A 15577-nucleotide genomic window follows, 5' to 3' on the forward strand; every position below is an offset into this window, starting at 1 on the left:
AGGCAAAGCGAGGGAGAGGGGCATGTAAAAGAGGCGTGGTCCAGTCACAGCATCGACAAAGGTAGCTTCAGAGTGCGTGCCCCCCCCCCTCGATATCATTCACTCCCTTGCTCATATAAACTCTCATACACATATGCATAGAGCCCCGAGCGGATGATGCTAGGCTGTGTGGGTGCGAGGAGGCGGCATGAGAAGTGATAGCTTTACTTGCACACATGCAGCTGGCTAATGGGCTAACTTAATTACAGCGCACGCATCCACTGACGACACACGTCCTTGATTACAGACACACACACACACACACACTTGCGCACAGCTGTCATCATGGGTCTCGTAATGGGGACCTTCTCCATGCAGTCCAAGCAAGTCAGCTACCACAGAGGTAAGATTTGATTTGAATATCTCCCCACTGAGCTTGTGTTTGCTTTACGGATGAGGTTGCGTCTTTGTAGCTTCTGGTTAAACTTGTTGTGTGTCTTTGCGCTCATGCATATTGCACAAGCAGTGCATTATGGGGAATGACTCGGATGTGTAGTGGTAAAGTTGACATAAAATAGTCATTCATTATTGGTTTATGGTAAAGCCCTCACGGGACCATCTGTCCTCTGTTTGAACTGCAGATTTGGGAGTGTGCGCTTGTGTGTGTGTGTGTGAATTAGAAGAGCCGTGCCATTGGGCATGTCTATAAAAGGTGATAGTATTTACCTCCCTCTGCTTTCCAAGCCAACCTGTTTCCTGTCGCTCCTGCTCCTGTTTGTGTTTGACAAGGGAAAACTGGCAGAGGCTCTTGAATGTGGTGACTTCATACACTGAAAATGCATAGTCCTGAAACGTGGCAGTTTTAGTTTGTGTGCTGTGAATGCGCATGCACGTTCTGCTGGCATTTGGCGGCGTTCCGCCTCACATCTGTTGACCTCCAACCTCATGTTTGTCACTTGGCAGATCGTGTTTCATCAAGCGTATCCCAAAATGCAGTGCAGGAACACACCAGTGTGACAGACTGTGAATGTTATGGAAGTCCCTCATGAGATTTCCTTTCATGCGATCCATATTTACTGTGTTGTGACTGTCAAACAGTGGCAGACGACACACATTGTGAGACAGAAGGGGAAAAAAACGACATTTTTACGGACCTTATAAACGCTTGAGTGAAATACAGGCATATATAGCTTCCTGCGTGGGTTGTTTATTTTAATTTCCATCCTGCGCCTCATTTCATTGCATGGCAACAGCTCTCAGCAGATGCTTCAGATGGCTGTCGAACGAGCCACTCGAGGCTCATTTTCAAGGTGGATGTTTTTACCCGGAGAAAAACAAAGTGAGAGCCACAAGAAGATAAATGAAGCAACACGGCGTGGAAGGGAAAGTGGGCCGTGTTGTTCCGTGCTGCACTCATGCTTACAAAGCAAAATAAAGATGTATTTTGGGGTATTTTTTGGTGAGTGTTTGTGTGGAATCTTCCTGCTGGTTGCGTGAACTTCCAAACAGCACATACTTTGAAGTTGCCACTGCGAGGCGATGTGCTGGATCAAGGCGAGGGATGAGACAAGGAGGCGAAAATGGAGAAAAGTTGAGAGAGGAGGCAAGGTTGCTCCTCGGGAGGGGGGCTGCTCGCTGAGTGTCAGCGAACGTGCATGTGTGTATCTGTGGACGTGCGTGTGTTTCACCATCTGCTGCGCTGTTACAAAAAAAAGTGGCCGAATGAAAGCAGGGCAACACTCATTTTGCATGCCTGGACCTTTCTTGATCAGAGTCCAACGACCAGCTGGGAGAAACCCAAAAGGAAACTTTTGTAATTTATGGACATTAATAATCATTCTGACTCATATGTGCATCTGCATTCCACCAAAAATCCATTAAAATGACATGGAGCAATTGTCAGTTTAATTAGTGGTTGGCACGTCTGCCTCACAGTTGAGAGATTCTGGGTTCGAATATCAGCACCAGCCTTATAGTCTACGTTCTCCTTGTGCTTTTATGGCTGTTCTTCAGGTACTGTCGCTTCTGCCCACATTCCAAAAGATGCATAGGATATTAAATATATTAGAAAAAACTTTACTGTGGGTAATCAGTTTTAAATTGCAATAACAATCTTCACCACTAGATGGCAGACATCACTTACTAGCCACGCTTCTTTTGCTAAGAGGGACCGTGTCATGGTGGTAAGCAATGCCAAGAACAAGTGAAATGAGGTCGTACCATCACTTGGTTGGCGTGGGTTCGCTTCCACCGTGTTTATATGTGCGTGCTTGTGTGAGTGAGTGAGTGCAAAAAAAAAACAAACATTAAATGAGGTCAAGAAAATCATGTTTCAGGTAGAAAAGGACGTGGATTGTATGTTAAGCAAATTCAAATGCAAACCTGTCTGCCCAGTTTGCTTAGAGACACTGTCAGCCATGAAAGATTTAAACTCGGTCACCACTATCGACGCTGATCTCAAAAGTGCCCAAACAACAGCAATTTAGTTTTTACATCATAACTGTTGTCAGTTTGCTTGAAGTTGCTAAATGTGGATCCTCCAAAAACATGGATATATTGAACACTTAATAGTGTTAAAAACAATATGGTGGCTTAGACAAATGGCTTTACAGGTCCCGAGATTGGAGACACCCAGAGATGAACTTTACTTTACTGTTTTAAGTTACATTTTAATCAGTGTTATTTAACGTATCTGTGTAAAAGAGACAGTCCTCCAATATATACAACCACATAGGTTGTTTTGAAAAGGTGCCAAATTACGACTAAATGTTGCATATTATTATGTGTATTTTAGTTTAGCGACCTCTATCAGATATGTTAAATAGCGCAATAGTACAAAAGCAAATTTCGAACCCGGTCCATCTGGTCCGAAGAGTGTTTATCTGACTGAGCTATTCGGCCGATGTTTGTTTTAGTGTTGACTACAGACGCTCCCCACCTTACGAACGAGTTACGTTCCGGACGATCGTTCGTAAGGTGAATTTGTTCGTAAGTTGCTTCAGTGCTATATTTTGTATTATAATTTATGTTTAAAGCCTATATAAGTATATTGAAGGTTTATATAAGTATGTTTAAGGCTTGTACAAGTAACCTGCATTGGTTTGTACTGAAAAAAACTTAATAAAATGGAGAGAATACGTACAGTACTGTACTGTACTACGTATGTTAGAGAGAGAGAGCGAAAGACACACACACAGTATGTACATGTACGTAATAAGATAAATAAAATGAAGTTTAACTTACTTTTGGAAGATGTACTTGATGCTGAAGGAGATGATGGAGGAGGAGGAAGAGGAGGATTTTATATCATGAGAGGTTCTTCGTCGTCGCTGGAATCGGCTTCAAAAGTTATTTCCTGCTTCATGGGGACCAGCGTTTCTTCCTCCTCCTCCTCGCCACGTTGCTCAGCCTCCAATGAGCTCTCACAGCGCCAATCGTCGGTATTAGCGGCGGAAAGAAGCACTACGCGCAATACAAAATCTAACTTACAGCATTTCTTTCCAAACATTTTTCGACATACTGTACGCGCAGAAATGTTCGTATGTACCGTTGTTCGCAACTCGACTGTTCGTAAGTAGGGGAGCGTCTGTACATGCTTTCTAGTGGTCTACAACCGCACTGTGCCTTTTCCTAACCTCAACCATTAGTGTCCCATGTAAAGACGTAACGTGTACTGTACAACCTCACTGAAAGCTTCATACTAACCCCAACCATTAGTCCGACGGCGAATTGACATACATGTCAACACTAAAAACTAGGCCCATTTCTTCCGTACCGTACTAAAGCCTTGGTCAGCTATTTTATTTTTTATTTTATTTATTTATTTTTTAAGTAGTTTAAGCAGTTAAGAAAATGGATGGATTTTTTTTTTTTTGTTGCAATTTTTGGAAAAATTGTTTGTTGTGTGGCTGTAGGCTGCAATCATCCCCCTCCAAAATTCCCAGAAAACCAGGAAGGTGACGCCTGTGAGAAAGCCAAATATGAATTTAACAAAATCTGGCATTATTGGTATAAGCAGATGATATTTTTTGGTGTGCGTTCACCATCACACAATAATAATATAGCCTCTTAATAGTGTAGCCTAGTTTCTATGAAGTGGTGATAAAAAAAAAAAAAGCCATGCAACCAAACACATTTCTCACATGTAATTGTGCTGTTAACAACAAACGCTGGCCTTTGTCGACACTTTCACTCCCTGTCCCTTTTTGTTTCTTTGATTTTTTTTTTAACCCCCTATCTTGTTTCCATGTTCACCTATCTCTCTGCCAAGTGGATTTTTAACGCTCTCACTTTGTCTCGCTCACATTCACAAGCGAGTTCTCCCTTCAAGATTTTGCATTTATCTTCCCTGAGCTGCTCTTGGCTTGATCTTTGACGATTCCATTTTCTTCTGGGCTGTGTTTATCTCTTGTCTCTTTGCTTCTCTCGGAGCCTCTCTGACTCAAGTGCAGAGGATATAATCTAACATCTTTCTGTTTGAAGCCTCAGCCTGAGCATAATCATGTGCTTATACGAGTGTTTTCGCGGCGGTGAGTGTTGCGATGTGTTGGACTGCTGCAGGGCTAAAGAGTTGAAATTATGTATTGTTAATGGAGCTTTATAGTATCCACCATTCGCTCTCGTCCCTGAACATCAAAAGAAGTGCACCAAAAGGACCAATTAGGGCAGCAAAGGAGTTTTAGTAGATGCATGACAACATTAAAAGCATTTTGCTTTGGATAATCCCATCTGCAACTGTGTGTGTAGTGCTCTAGGAAGCATCGATTTGATTTAATTATTGGTGTTAAAACATCAGTGCTTTCTTTTTTGCCATTACCAATGCAATATGAAACTCACATTTAAATTTAATGCAAAAAAAAAAATATCAATATGCCACCCACGACACATTTGCATAATACTTTCAGACAAATTCTTTGCTGGGTTTATCCTAGATCAACAAAATGTTCTACGTGATTTATCTGTGTAGACAGCTCAGCCTGTGCTTGCCCTAAGGGCCCTTTGTTCGACCGGAGCTGATGACAGAAAAGCAGATGAGTTTTGACGACTTTTTCATTTTTTGCTTTAAAACTGCGTGCATATTTAGAATTTTGCCAACTAATCCAGTAGGACAGTTGAAGTGAGTCACTTACAGTAACGTGTCACATTTTTAACATACACTCACAGGAAATAAAATTCTAAATTGTGGGAGTTGAGAGGCAAGATGGGCAGATTAAATTTCATATCCTGATGCTAGTTGTATAATTATACTCATTCAGCATAACATGATGTTGGAAAAAAACAACAGTGATGTCCAATACCACATTGTGCGCCTCAAAACTCCCCTTATTTCTCTGTTTTTATCAAGCTGCTGTCTCTCCCCTGCAATCCACTGTCAGACCTCCAGCCGGTAGCGTGATGATGAAGAGGATGACTTCCTTTGTCCTATAATGTAGATTGATTGATTGATTCACACTCGTTGCTCTCACAAAGCTCAACTCTTTCACTCCATTTTACCTATTATTTTATGTCAATGATATGATATAAAGATTACCATTAAATTGTGTCCACAAATTGAATAGTTTTTCCAAATGTGAATCATTTTCATAAAAAAATCCTGCACCAAATGGAATGAGTCCACATAAACAGTTTAGCTGAAAAAGTATATTGAACCCAAAAGACTCACTAATTTCCATATTCCAATGCCGACTGTGGCTTGGGGTGTATTTAGTCATAATATTCAATAATTAAAAGCGCTCAATGAGTGCATGTAAGTTTTTTTTTTTTTGTCGATTGCACTTGATTTCACACATTTTGTATGAAATCCTCCAAAATGAGAGCAGGCTGCTCCGACACAAGTTCGTCTCCTCCTTCCTCATTCATCTCCGTCTGCTCGCCATTCTTGCTGCCCTTTTCTGCGCGATGAGAGATCAATAGCAAAGCTGCCATTAATTATTCCCTTTTTAATAATATGATGGGTGCGAGAGGCACATCCTAATAAAGATACAGAGACGTGAGGAAGGAGCCATTTGAAGTCGAGCGGATATTGATATTCCTGACAGAGACAGATGTGTGATTATATGTGCATACATGGAAGAGCAATATGTTGAGCTGTTAGCTCACACGTTAGCTGGTAGGCTCTTAGAAGCTTATAAAACCTCGTAAAGGGCTCTAAATTTTCCTTTTTGGACTTTTCCTAATTCCATATATTCTTTTACCCCAGAAATAAAATGTTGACAAGTCCTTGCTCTTTATTTTTGACTCTTTTCATACGTTTCTTTTTCTTCCCGCCTGCATCTCATTCTAATCTCCCCCTGGAAGCTTTCCTGGCCTCTTTCCTTCTCCTTTCTTCTTGCGCTTCTTCTTCGTTTGCCAAAAAAAAAAAGAGTTACTTTCCTCATCCTCCGTATGTTCCACGTGTCTTCCCACTCTCATCGTTGCCCCATTTTTCCCTCTCGTTCCTTAAATCTGTCATACACACTTAAATACCAACGCCTCTCGCTACAAACAGATTATTAAAAGGGAGATACGTGGACACAGGCCTGTCACCGACCGACTATGCCGCGACAGAAATGGATTAAGACGTAAGATTGGCTTGCGGATTCCAAATGACAGCAAGACTGTGAGCGGAGATTTATAGGTGGCGATGGCGAAAATAAAAGGTTCGCGGCAGAGGCGGGATGCCGGGAGACAAATTCCCAGATAAGGGAGTGGAGAGAGAGAAATAGACGGAAACTCAGGATGAAGTCAGGAACGTTGACGATGGGTTGGAAATCGTTTTGATGGCCTGTGAGGTACAATCCTTTTATATAAGAAGAAACGTGCGTCCACGTGTGTGTACATGTGTGTAAGCTGCTTGGACGAGTTTTCTAAGCCATTCTCCTCCTACTTTGTGAGTAAATATCCGCTCATGAGCCTCAACATTAGGTACACCTTCCAATGCAAGAGTTGTATGAAAAATAATGCCTTTATATAAAGGCAGTGATTATTACTTTTGATTGACACTTCAGGGCAGCCCACCAGGCCTATTATGCACTGAGGGAAACGGTATGGTTATCAAATTTCATTATGGTTGTATTGTGCACTGCAGTGGCATAGAACGGCACTGCGTCATACTGTGCTATTTGGTTACGCTTATTCACCTATAAAAGGGCCAGAATGTTATTCTAAAGTATAAATGCAATAACGAATACGATGGGTCAAGCGCCTTTGGTGTCCTCATCAGAATCACTCAATCTGCATGAAAATGATGCAGAATAATGAAACCTCGGAGGTCTCATTGTAAGTGGCCAATTATTTTTCCACACACACCGTGCAATGATTAGCTTATTAAAATGTTTTTTCTTAATTTCATACATTATATTGGACAGAAAAATGTCCACCCTGTCAGCAAGCACACATTTTGGTGTTTGCACTTAATTTATAAATACTAGAAGTAAGGGAGCTTCACCAAGTTGCTTTTCTAACAGCATAACATCAACTTAATACAATAAAGATGAGATTCACTTGAAGATAGGAACTTTTTTGAGTGAAAAGCATATTAAGTGGTAATGACATGAATCCCTCTGACTGTGTCAATCAAAATTGAGCATTATTAGATTGGAAGAATCTATCTAAGTTCACCTAATTGGGCCAAAATTACTATTTAGTTACTAGGAAAATGGATTTTTGTTCATCTTATCTATGCTAGTGACATATAGTGACCATCAAAACAAAATGCTGTTCTTAGATTAGACAATTATACAGTAGCCTATTGCCAACAAAGTAATTATCATGATCAGTTTTCATGATTTCAATATAGTATACGGTGCTGTATGTTTGGGGAGGGGGCATTTTTGTTTTGGTAATGTGCCGTGTGATTTTCAAAATGTCATCTTACATTCCAAAAACACACATAAGATGAGATGAGATGAGATGCATATGATATATTTACCCAGTGTAAAAATTCACAGTGTTACCAGCAGCAATACACATCATCACACATCATATGTATAGTGTGTTCGGGTTAATTGAAGATTGTCTGTAAGTGTGAATTGTTTGTCTATATGTTCCATGCAATTAGCTTGCGACCAGCCCATGATGTAGTCTGGGATAGAGAGATAAATAGACGGGCAGAGAGACAAATAGTGCAACTGTACCTAATATTGTGTCCGGTGAGTGTCGATTTCTCTCCTCATCGAATTGTTCCAAGTACTAGAACTTCCTAAAAGTCATGCTTTATGTAATATTTAGGGTTATTAAAAGAAAGAAAAGAAGAAAGAAGCCAGATTCCAGCTCTCTGGGTTATTATTATTTGTATTATTATGACAGGTGGCTTGACAATAAAACTACCCTCTTTTCTGCCGAATTCTATCTTTAAACTGTCAAAAGCGTCATTTTGCTTACCGAAGCTGTTGGAAGTCTATGAAATTGTCTGTTTGTTGCAGAGTGTTGAGGGATGCGCCAACATGTTTACGTCCTGCGGTTGATTTGCAGCAGATGATTCCAATTTGCTACCTGTTGTAAACTGGGTCATGTCTGCAGGCTGCTGGATGTGGAAAATGCCATCAAGTCGTTTTTAACATCGGAAGATTCTGTCACCCTCAGCAAATCTTGAGCGAGCTCAGTTCACAGGAAATCAAACTATTAACTGTACATGCGTGTTGCTTTTTTTTTATGGGTGGGAAGGGGCGGGGGGGGTGGGGGTGTTTGTGGCTTTTAAAGTGGTACGTATTCAATAGGGCTTAAGACTGCAGTAGGTATTAGTGTGATCTGAGAACATAAACATTATTGGTATTGGTAGTTTATTGCTTTGAATACTTTCTTGACAAGTAAAAAGGTGCATAACACATTACATTTTGAAGCCTTCTTAAAATAATAGCCCAAGGCATCTTTTCAGATTTTTCAGGAAACACAAAAAAAATTAACCATTTGCATCATGAGGCCAGAAAATAATTTTTGCAAAAAAATCTTGGCAATTATTTTAAGAGGGTGACAATTTATATTCAACTTTTGTCATTCATCTGTACATTTAAGATTTTCTATTTCAGAAAAGCATTTCCATTTTCAGGTTCAACAATCACCTTTTAAGATTGTTCCTTTTGTTTTTTTCTTTGTCACTCATTTGATCATTGACAGGTTTTGCCAAAATAGGTAGGCCCTTCGCATCAGCACTTCGCTGTTTTTTTTATTATTATTATTTTTTGCCTTGTGATACGAGCAAAAATTTGAGCTACAAGTGCGCTTTAGTGCCCCACAGCTAGCAGGCCGCAGCAAGCTTCACAAAATCAGTTGGTGGCAGCAATTCACCATTAAGATGTTTTTTCACCCGCCACTCTTGAGTTGGCCAAGTCAATGTTTTTAGTTTTAATGCTGGACATTATGATGGTATAAATGTGTTTTTAGTAGTACTTGGTGTAAAAAATAAAGTAAGTCGAAAACAACTGGCCTATGTTTTACAGATGGATGCCCTTCCTGACTCCAAACCGCCCTCGTTGTCTTGGTTTTGGACCTGCAGTAATTTTAGCTGGCTTTCCCCACCAAAGGCTACGTTGCGTTATAGTTTTTAACTTTTTATATTAAAGGGGAAGTCAAATCAAAAAAAGTCTCTGAAATATGTTGTATGCGCCATCACTAGCCTAAACGCAATTAATACTAAATTTGTGGAATATGAATTAAGCAGCAAATTCCACCCATTGTATCCAACTAAGGGGGGCGGCCATTTTGCTACTTGCTGTTGACTTAGAATGACATCGCCGTTGTTCAGTGTTTAGATAATGACCAATTACAGCTGAGTTTGGTCATGTGAATCGCAAACCGAGCCATGATTGGTCGTTAGCTTAGCCCCGAACAACTGTGATGTAATTTTCAGTCAACAGCAAGTGGAAAATGGCTGCTCCCTAAAAAGGATAAAAATGGGTGCCTAAAAAATAAAAAATCAGCCTTATTGGAAAGTTTTTATTTTTTTTAAAGCTGCTGTACACTAATCTGCATTTTATACCTCATGTATTGGCTTGTTTCTGCATCATTTAACCACCACCCTCCACCTGATTTATCTTCCTCAACGTAGCACCTTGTTTGTATTGATTTGATTGTAAATGAGTCGTACTTTCATCGGTGCAGACAGGAGCACGCCCCCTCCACACACTTTACTTTTTTATCTGACACTTGTCTTCATCCCTCTATTACTACTACATTAAACATTTCACTCCTTCTCAATCCCTCGCCTCTTTTAATCTCTCCCAGTCACCTTTCCTCGACTATAAGCTCCCGTTTTATATGCTCTCCTACTGGCTGACAATTTTCCATCCGTCCTTTCTTCCTACACCATGAGAGCTAATCTTGCAAACTCTCTGTCCATTTCGTTTCCCCACTATGGCTTCTTGATGGATGGAGTGAAGGGGCATGTTGATGGATGAAAGTAGCTTTTCCTTGAAGAAAAAGTGTTGCTGGGACAAAGCAGAAAGTGATGCATGGGGCACAGACAAACACCGAATAATTCATTTGCACTTTTAAGGCATTATTCAAATCTTTACTCATCTGCATATTCGTCACGTTAAGAGTGTGAAACTAAACTTTTTGCCTCCCGGTGATTCATTGAGTGTTGTCTTCTAAGAATCGAACACAGTGCAATTAAATAATTCAGTGAATAAAAATTCCTGGTGATTTCACTCTGAATCACCAATGCTGAGCTCTGGCTTGTTGTGATGGGAGGAGGGAGAGGGAAGAGACCCCCAAATAGGGGTGCAGGCGAGTGATAACGGGGGTGGCAGAGTGGTGAGAGAGGAAAAAAGAGGAGTGTGCATGGGGAGATGGGGTGAGAAAGCATGATGAGAAGGAGGGGTGTTAGAAAGAAGGTTTGTGCTGAGAGCAGAGAGATACTGTAGAAAGAGAGAGAAAAGGGGGAGGTAAGATGAGAGGGTGAAGGAGTACGTGTATTTCGTGTGTGCGCGCGCACGTGACGAAACACATCCAGACTTCGGCACATACGGACAGACACTTGTTTCCACGACGACGTTTCAAACATGGGGGCTGTGGTGGGCACGCTGACCATGCAGACCAAGACGAGGAGGCTGTCCAGGGGTGAGGGACCACACACACGCGCACACACACACACATGCACACGCACACACTCTGTCATTCATTCCCTTACACATGTTTGAAAAAGGCAGTCAAACTTGTAGAAATGTGAACTTTTAGAGTCTTTGGAATGCATCCTCATTTTATTAAAGACATGCAATTTATACTCTTACACACGAATGCATCATTTCACACAATATTATATGGAGGCAGGCATCATCCAAGACAATTAAACTTCTACTAATGTGAATTTTAATTGCCTACATGCTACTTTGGATGGCTACAGCACAAACATGCTCACGCAGTTTTAGATTACTATAAGGACGTCTCAATTGGTGCTTTGTTACACTTGTCTGAGACAGAGAGAGAGCGAGGCACTGCCAAAATAGACCAACAGGTTTTTCCAAATGATCAACAATCCCTTTTATCATGCCATAAAGTTTTACAACTGTGTGTATTATGTGCAGTGAGAGCGCACACGCACGCGTGTGTGTTCAGCTTTAGCAGAGGTGTTTGTGTCACTCGGTCCGTCTGGTGGCTGCGTGCGCCGGCGGCGGCGCTGGTAAACACGCGCACGTCGAAGGTATTTGTCACTCTGCTCACACACCACTTTTCCGTCTTGCAGTTACCTTGGAAGCACGGTCGCCATGGCAACAAAAGATGTCAGTTTTGGAGGGGCGGGAGGGGTCGGGTCGGGGGCTCTTGATGCGATGGGGGTATTCCTGTATGTGCCGATGACGTGAGGCTGAAATGTGAAGGAGACCTGTTGCCTGGAGGGAATGTGTTGCGTCTTGTGAAATGTGGTGAAGCTCATTCATGTATAAAAATGAAAAGAATTTCAAAGTGTGCTCCAGTGAAGCACACCGAGCAAGGAAATACTGTCCATTGATTGCATTCATTTGTTTAACGTTATTGGCTGAGGCGGGCTTTTAGCATTTTTTTTTTTCCGGGCAAATTAGCACATGCAGGACATTTTCCAAGTGAGTGCATATGGCTGCTTCCATCGTTTGGAATATTCTCACTCCTACTCGTGTAAACACCTTTCCCATGGGTGTTAACAAAGGCGGAGCATAAATGTGTTGCTGTTTGGAATAAGGAGGTGGCAGTAAGGTGCAAACATATTGTGGAAATCTGACTCCCCTTTCAATGTGATAACAAGCATTTCACCTGTGAAAGAAACGCTCTATATGGACAAATAGATTGGGTCATTACTCACAGGAAGTGAAAGCGGAAGAAAAATGGGTCTGGTCCATCCTTTGCGGCTTTAATGGCTTCCAAGCCTCTAGGAAAACTTTCTACAAAATGCTGGAACACGTCTGTGGGATGTTTTGCCCATTTATACATTTGTGGCTTTCCCAAACTGTTGCTACAAAGTATATACATTTTCTAAAAGTGGAGAAAAACACATTAGTTTCCTAAATACAGTCTGATTAATAGATTGATTCTGAAATGTGTTTCAATATATTTGTCTATACACTGTAGTATAAAATATGCTTTTTGATTGTTGCAGTATTTAATTTGAACTGTGGTGTGGTCCTAATGGGGATAAGAAGTATAAAAATGGATGAATTGCTAAAGGTGCAAAGATAAGCTATTAACAGTGGAAGAACATTCCGGATCTGAATACATGCGTGATCACAATTATAGCTTGAAGTCGATTAATTGACATTCATGTGTTTTGGCTTTAACATCGACGCCTCGCCAAAATCAGCAGGTGGTCAGTCGACACAGCAAACGAATAGCGGTGCCTTAAACGTGTGGAAATATTTGGCTAAAAATGAGACCAGTAATCACTTGGAAAATGTGCGAGTCTATTCTCAAATATAAGAAAAGTGCAAGTGCTATGGATGCCTATTTAAAATGACATCCGCTATTGCTAGCTGACGAACAGCCTACGTTCTCATGTCAGCTGTCAGCAAAATTCACCAAATGCTCACATGTAACAGTAAACAATAGACAATATGGTATAATGTCTATTATTTATTGAACATTGTAGAATCTACTTAGACAAAAGTAACAAAGAAAGACAAGTGGCGGTTGATTAGTAACTGCTTTATTGCGTAAATGCATGGAAAAAAAAAGTCTTCCTCCTTGCAGTTACGCCACCCTTGACTCAACCATTCAATCACAAATCACGCTCAATTGAAACAATTATTTAATTAATATTCCACCTTGACTCAACTATCATCACCTTTGTGTCAAGTCCTAGTTCTAACCCTAATCAGCACTTTCATCCAGATCCATACCAACATGTGATGTGATCTTATTGTAGCCGCATGCCCAATTGATTGAAGGGAAATCAGTGGAGTTTATTTTGAGTAAGAAGAATTGTCCACATGGGCTGCATATTGTAACTAATAGTGTTTGGGGTTGTTAAAAATTATTTGAGCTCAGTTTGGAATAAAAGAATCATACCTAAAATAAATCAATGTTTCAACATCAGCCCCATTCGGAACACTTGCGGCACTCTATTAAAGGGCACCTTCACAACGGTTGTGCAAATTCCCCGTATAAACACTAATGTTTATCCAGAGATGCCTTCAAGCGCAATTGAAAACCATTTCAAATATTTCTTTTAAGATAGGGGGTGGGGGTCACCTTGCTTCCTTTGCGGCCGCACATTGACAATATGCTAAGAATATGTCAGGAACTGCCAAAGTACGGGACTTTTGAATTGATCACACTTTGTATAACTTGTTTATTGATTTACATTCTCTTTTCTTCTGTCTGTAAATTCATATTTGATAAAACAGTGCTATTTTCTCAATCCGAAAGAATAACAAAAATGTTTTTGGGGGAAGTGACGAATGGAAAAGGCATTTAAATACAGCAGTATTTGTAATTGCTAGCACGATTGTTTGTGGCTCCGTGTAATACGGTTTTCTGGCTTGTGTGTCTGCGGTGGTGCGTGCTGTCTGGAGATAACTTGTTATCCGGTTTTACAACAAACAGAGCACAGCTGTAATATTGTGAGATTAGATTCCTCCATGATGGATCCTCTGCTAGAGGATCATTGTGCTCTGAACTATGTGTCATCATCCTCTTTGTGACTTGTTGTTCCTGCTTGTCTGACAAACCAATTTTCTTCTACCTGCTTCTTGTCTGCCATCTGTCTGAGCAGCCTTGCCACACTTCACGTCTCCTTGGTGACCCCCCCCCCCCCCCACACCACTTTTGTCATGTTTCTCCCTGCAGCGGTGCCTTTCTTCACACCTTTATTTTACTCTGTTTCCTCCACGACCTTTCAACTCGCTGCACTGACTTCTACACTTCCACTTACCTCCATTTTTTTCCACAACCGTTTCCTCTTCTTTCCATCGTGTTTCCTTTTATATGACAACTCCACAGCCGTCTTCGCATTCATACCTTTTCTATCAACTCCTCATATTAGGCCTCCATTCTTTCTCTCATTTGCTCCCTTTTTCTTCATCACCCACGCGCTTCCATTAGCTACTCTGAGTGCTTATTAAGTCATCACGTCATTGCCCTCCCCTTGGTATCCAGCCTTTGTGTTATGGATGTAAAAATGCATTCATACATGCCCTTATTACTAGAGGGAGTTGCTATGAGGTTACACGCATGGTTCCAGGTGCCCCCTCAAGTTTACATTGAATTCATTGATAGATAGATGGATATATAGATAGATAGATGTTCCATCTTTATAAATTGAAGCTTGTTTTTTACAGCTTAGTCCACATGTATAAACCCCAAACAAACACATTGGAGTCATTAGTCTTGGAACTTGAGATAACTTTTTGTTTACCTCTGCCACACAGTAAATTCTGTAGAGTAAATTTCACTCTAGGCTAATATTTACACTTGGAAGAGAGTAAAATAAAGAATTGAAGAACAAAAAGGCACTCAAGGGTTGAGGAATGAATGCGCAACCTTCAGCTTGGGAGACACTACCACCTGATCTGTGCCCCTCCCACTGTCTCCAAGAGACCAAAAACATCGCCCTTGGCCTCGGAGTTACGAAGATTACAGCTGACATAAGCAATATACTAAACACACAGCAGGAGCTGCGTGGCACAGGGAGTAGATCAGCAGATCTCCCAGTAGATCTCCTAAACAGAAGGTTGTGAGTTTGTTCCTCAACCCTGGAGTGGCTTTTATTTATTTATTTATTTATTTTCAATGTATTTATTTTACTCTCTTTCAAGCGTAAACATTACTCTAAAACTGAGTCTACTTGGTCCCACTCAAAATAGAGTCAAATTTGCTCTACAGAATTTACGGTACAGAATTTCTGACCTTCACCAGAGCCATAAAGGGGAGCTTCCCCTGTCATTCGCCTCAGGAATTAGAAGTTCATCCTCCAACTGCCATTTTATTTTTGGACAGTCAAGGTCAACATTCCACAGGTGTTGTACACAGCCTGAGGTAAGCTGGGCGTCCCCTTCCTGTGTATTACCCGGTGGTTTGCCAAATCCATTTTGGAAGCGGTCTTGAAAATCTTCCGCCCTAGGGTGTTTGTTTAACAATTACCACAGCAAAATCAGCAGTGTTAATTCAACACCTACAAATTTTATTTAACACCTCAAATGTGTCTATATTGATCCAC

General features: G+C 40.9%; 1 protein-coding gene across 1 annotated transcript in view; it reads left to right on the forward strand.

Annotated features, from left to right (window-relative positions):
• The window catches only part of kcnip1a (Kv channel interacting protein 1 a), a 27504-nt gene continuing 11927 nt past the window's right edge, over positions 1 to 15577 (forward strand). The window contains exon 1 of the mRNA XM_077578878.1: positions 1 to 382. Coding sequence (XP_077435004.1) covers positions 325 to 382 — 58 coding nt within the window. The 5' untranslated portion in view covers positions 1 to 324. The remainder of the gene's footprint in view (positions 383 to 15577) is intronic.

Source organism: Vanacampus margaritifer, chromosome 10 (genome assembly GCF_051991255.1).
Source record: "Vanacampus margaritifer isolate UIUO_Vmar chromosome 10, RoL_Vmar_1.0, whole genome shotgun sequence".
In the NCBI taxonomy this organism is placed as follows: Eukaryota; Metazoa; Chordata; class Actinopteri; order Syngnathiformes; family Syngnathidae; genus Vanacampus; species Vanacampus margaritifer.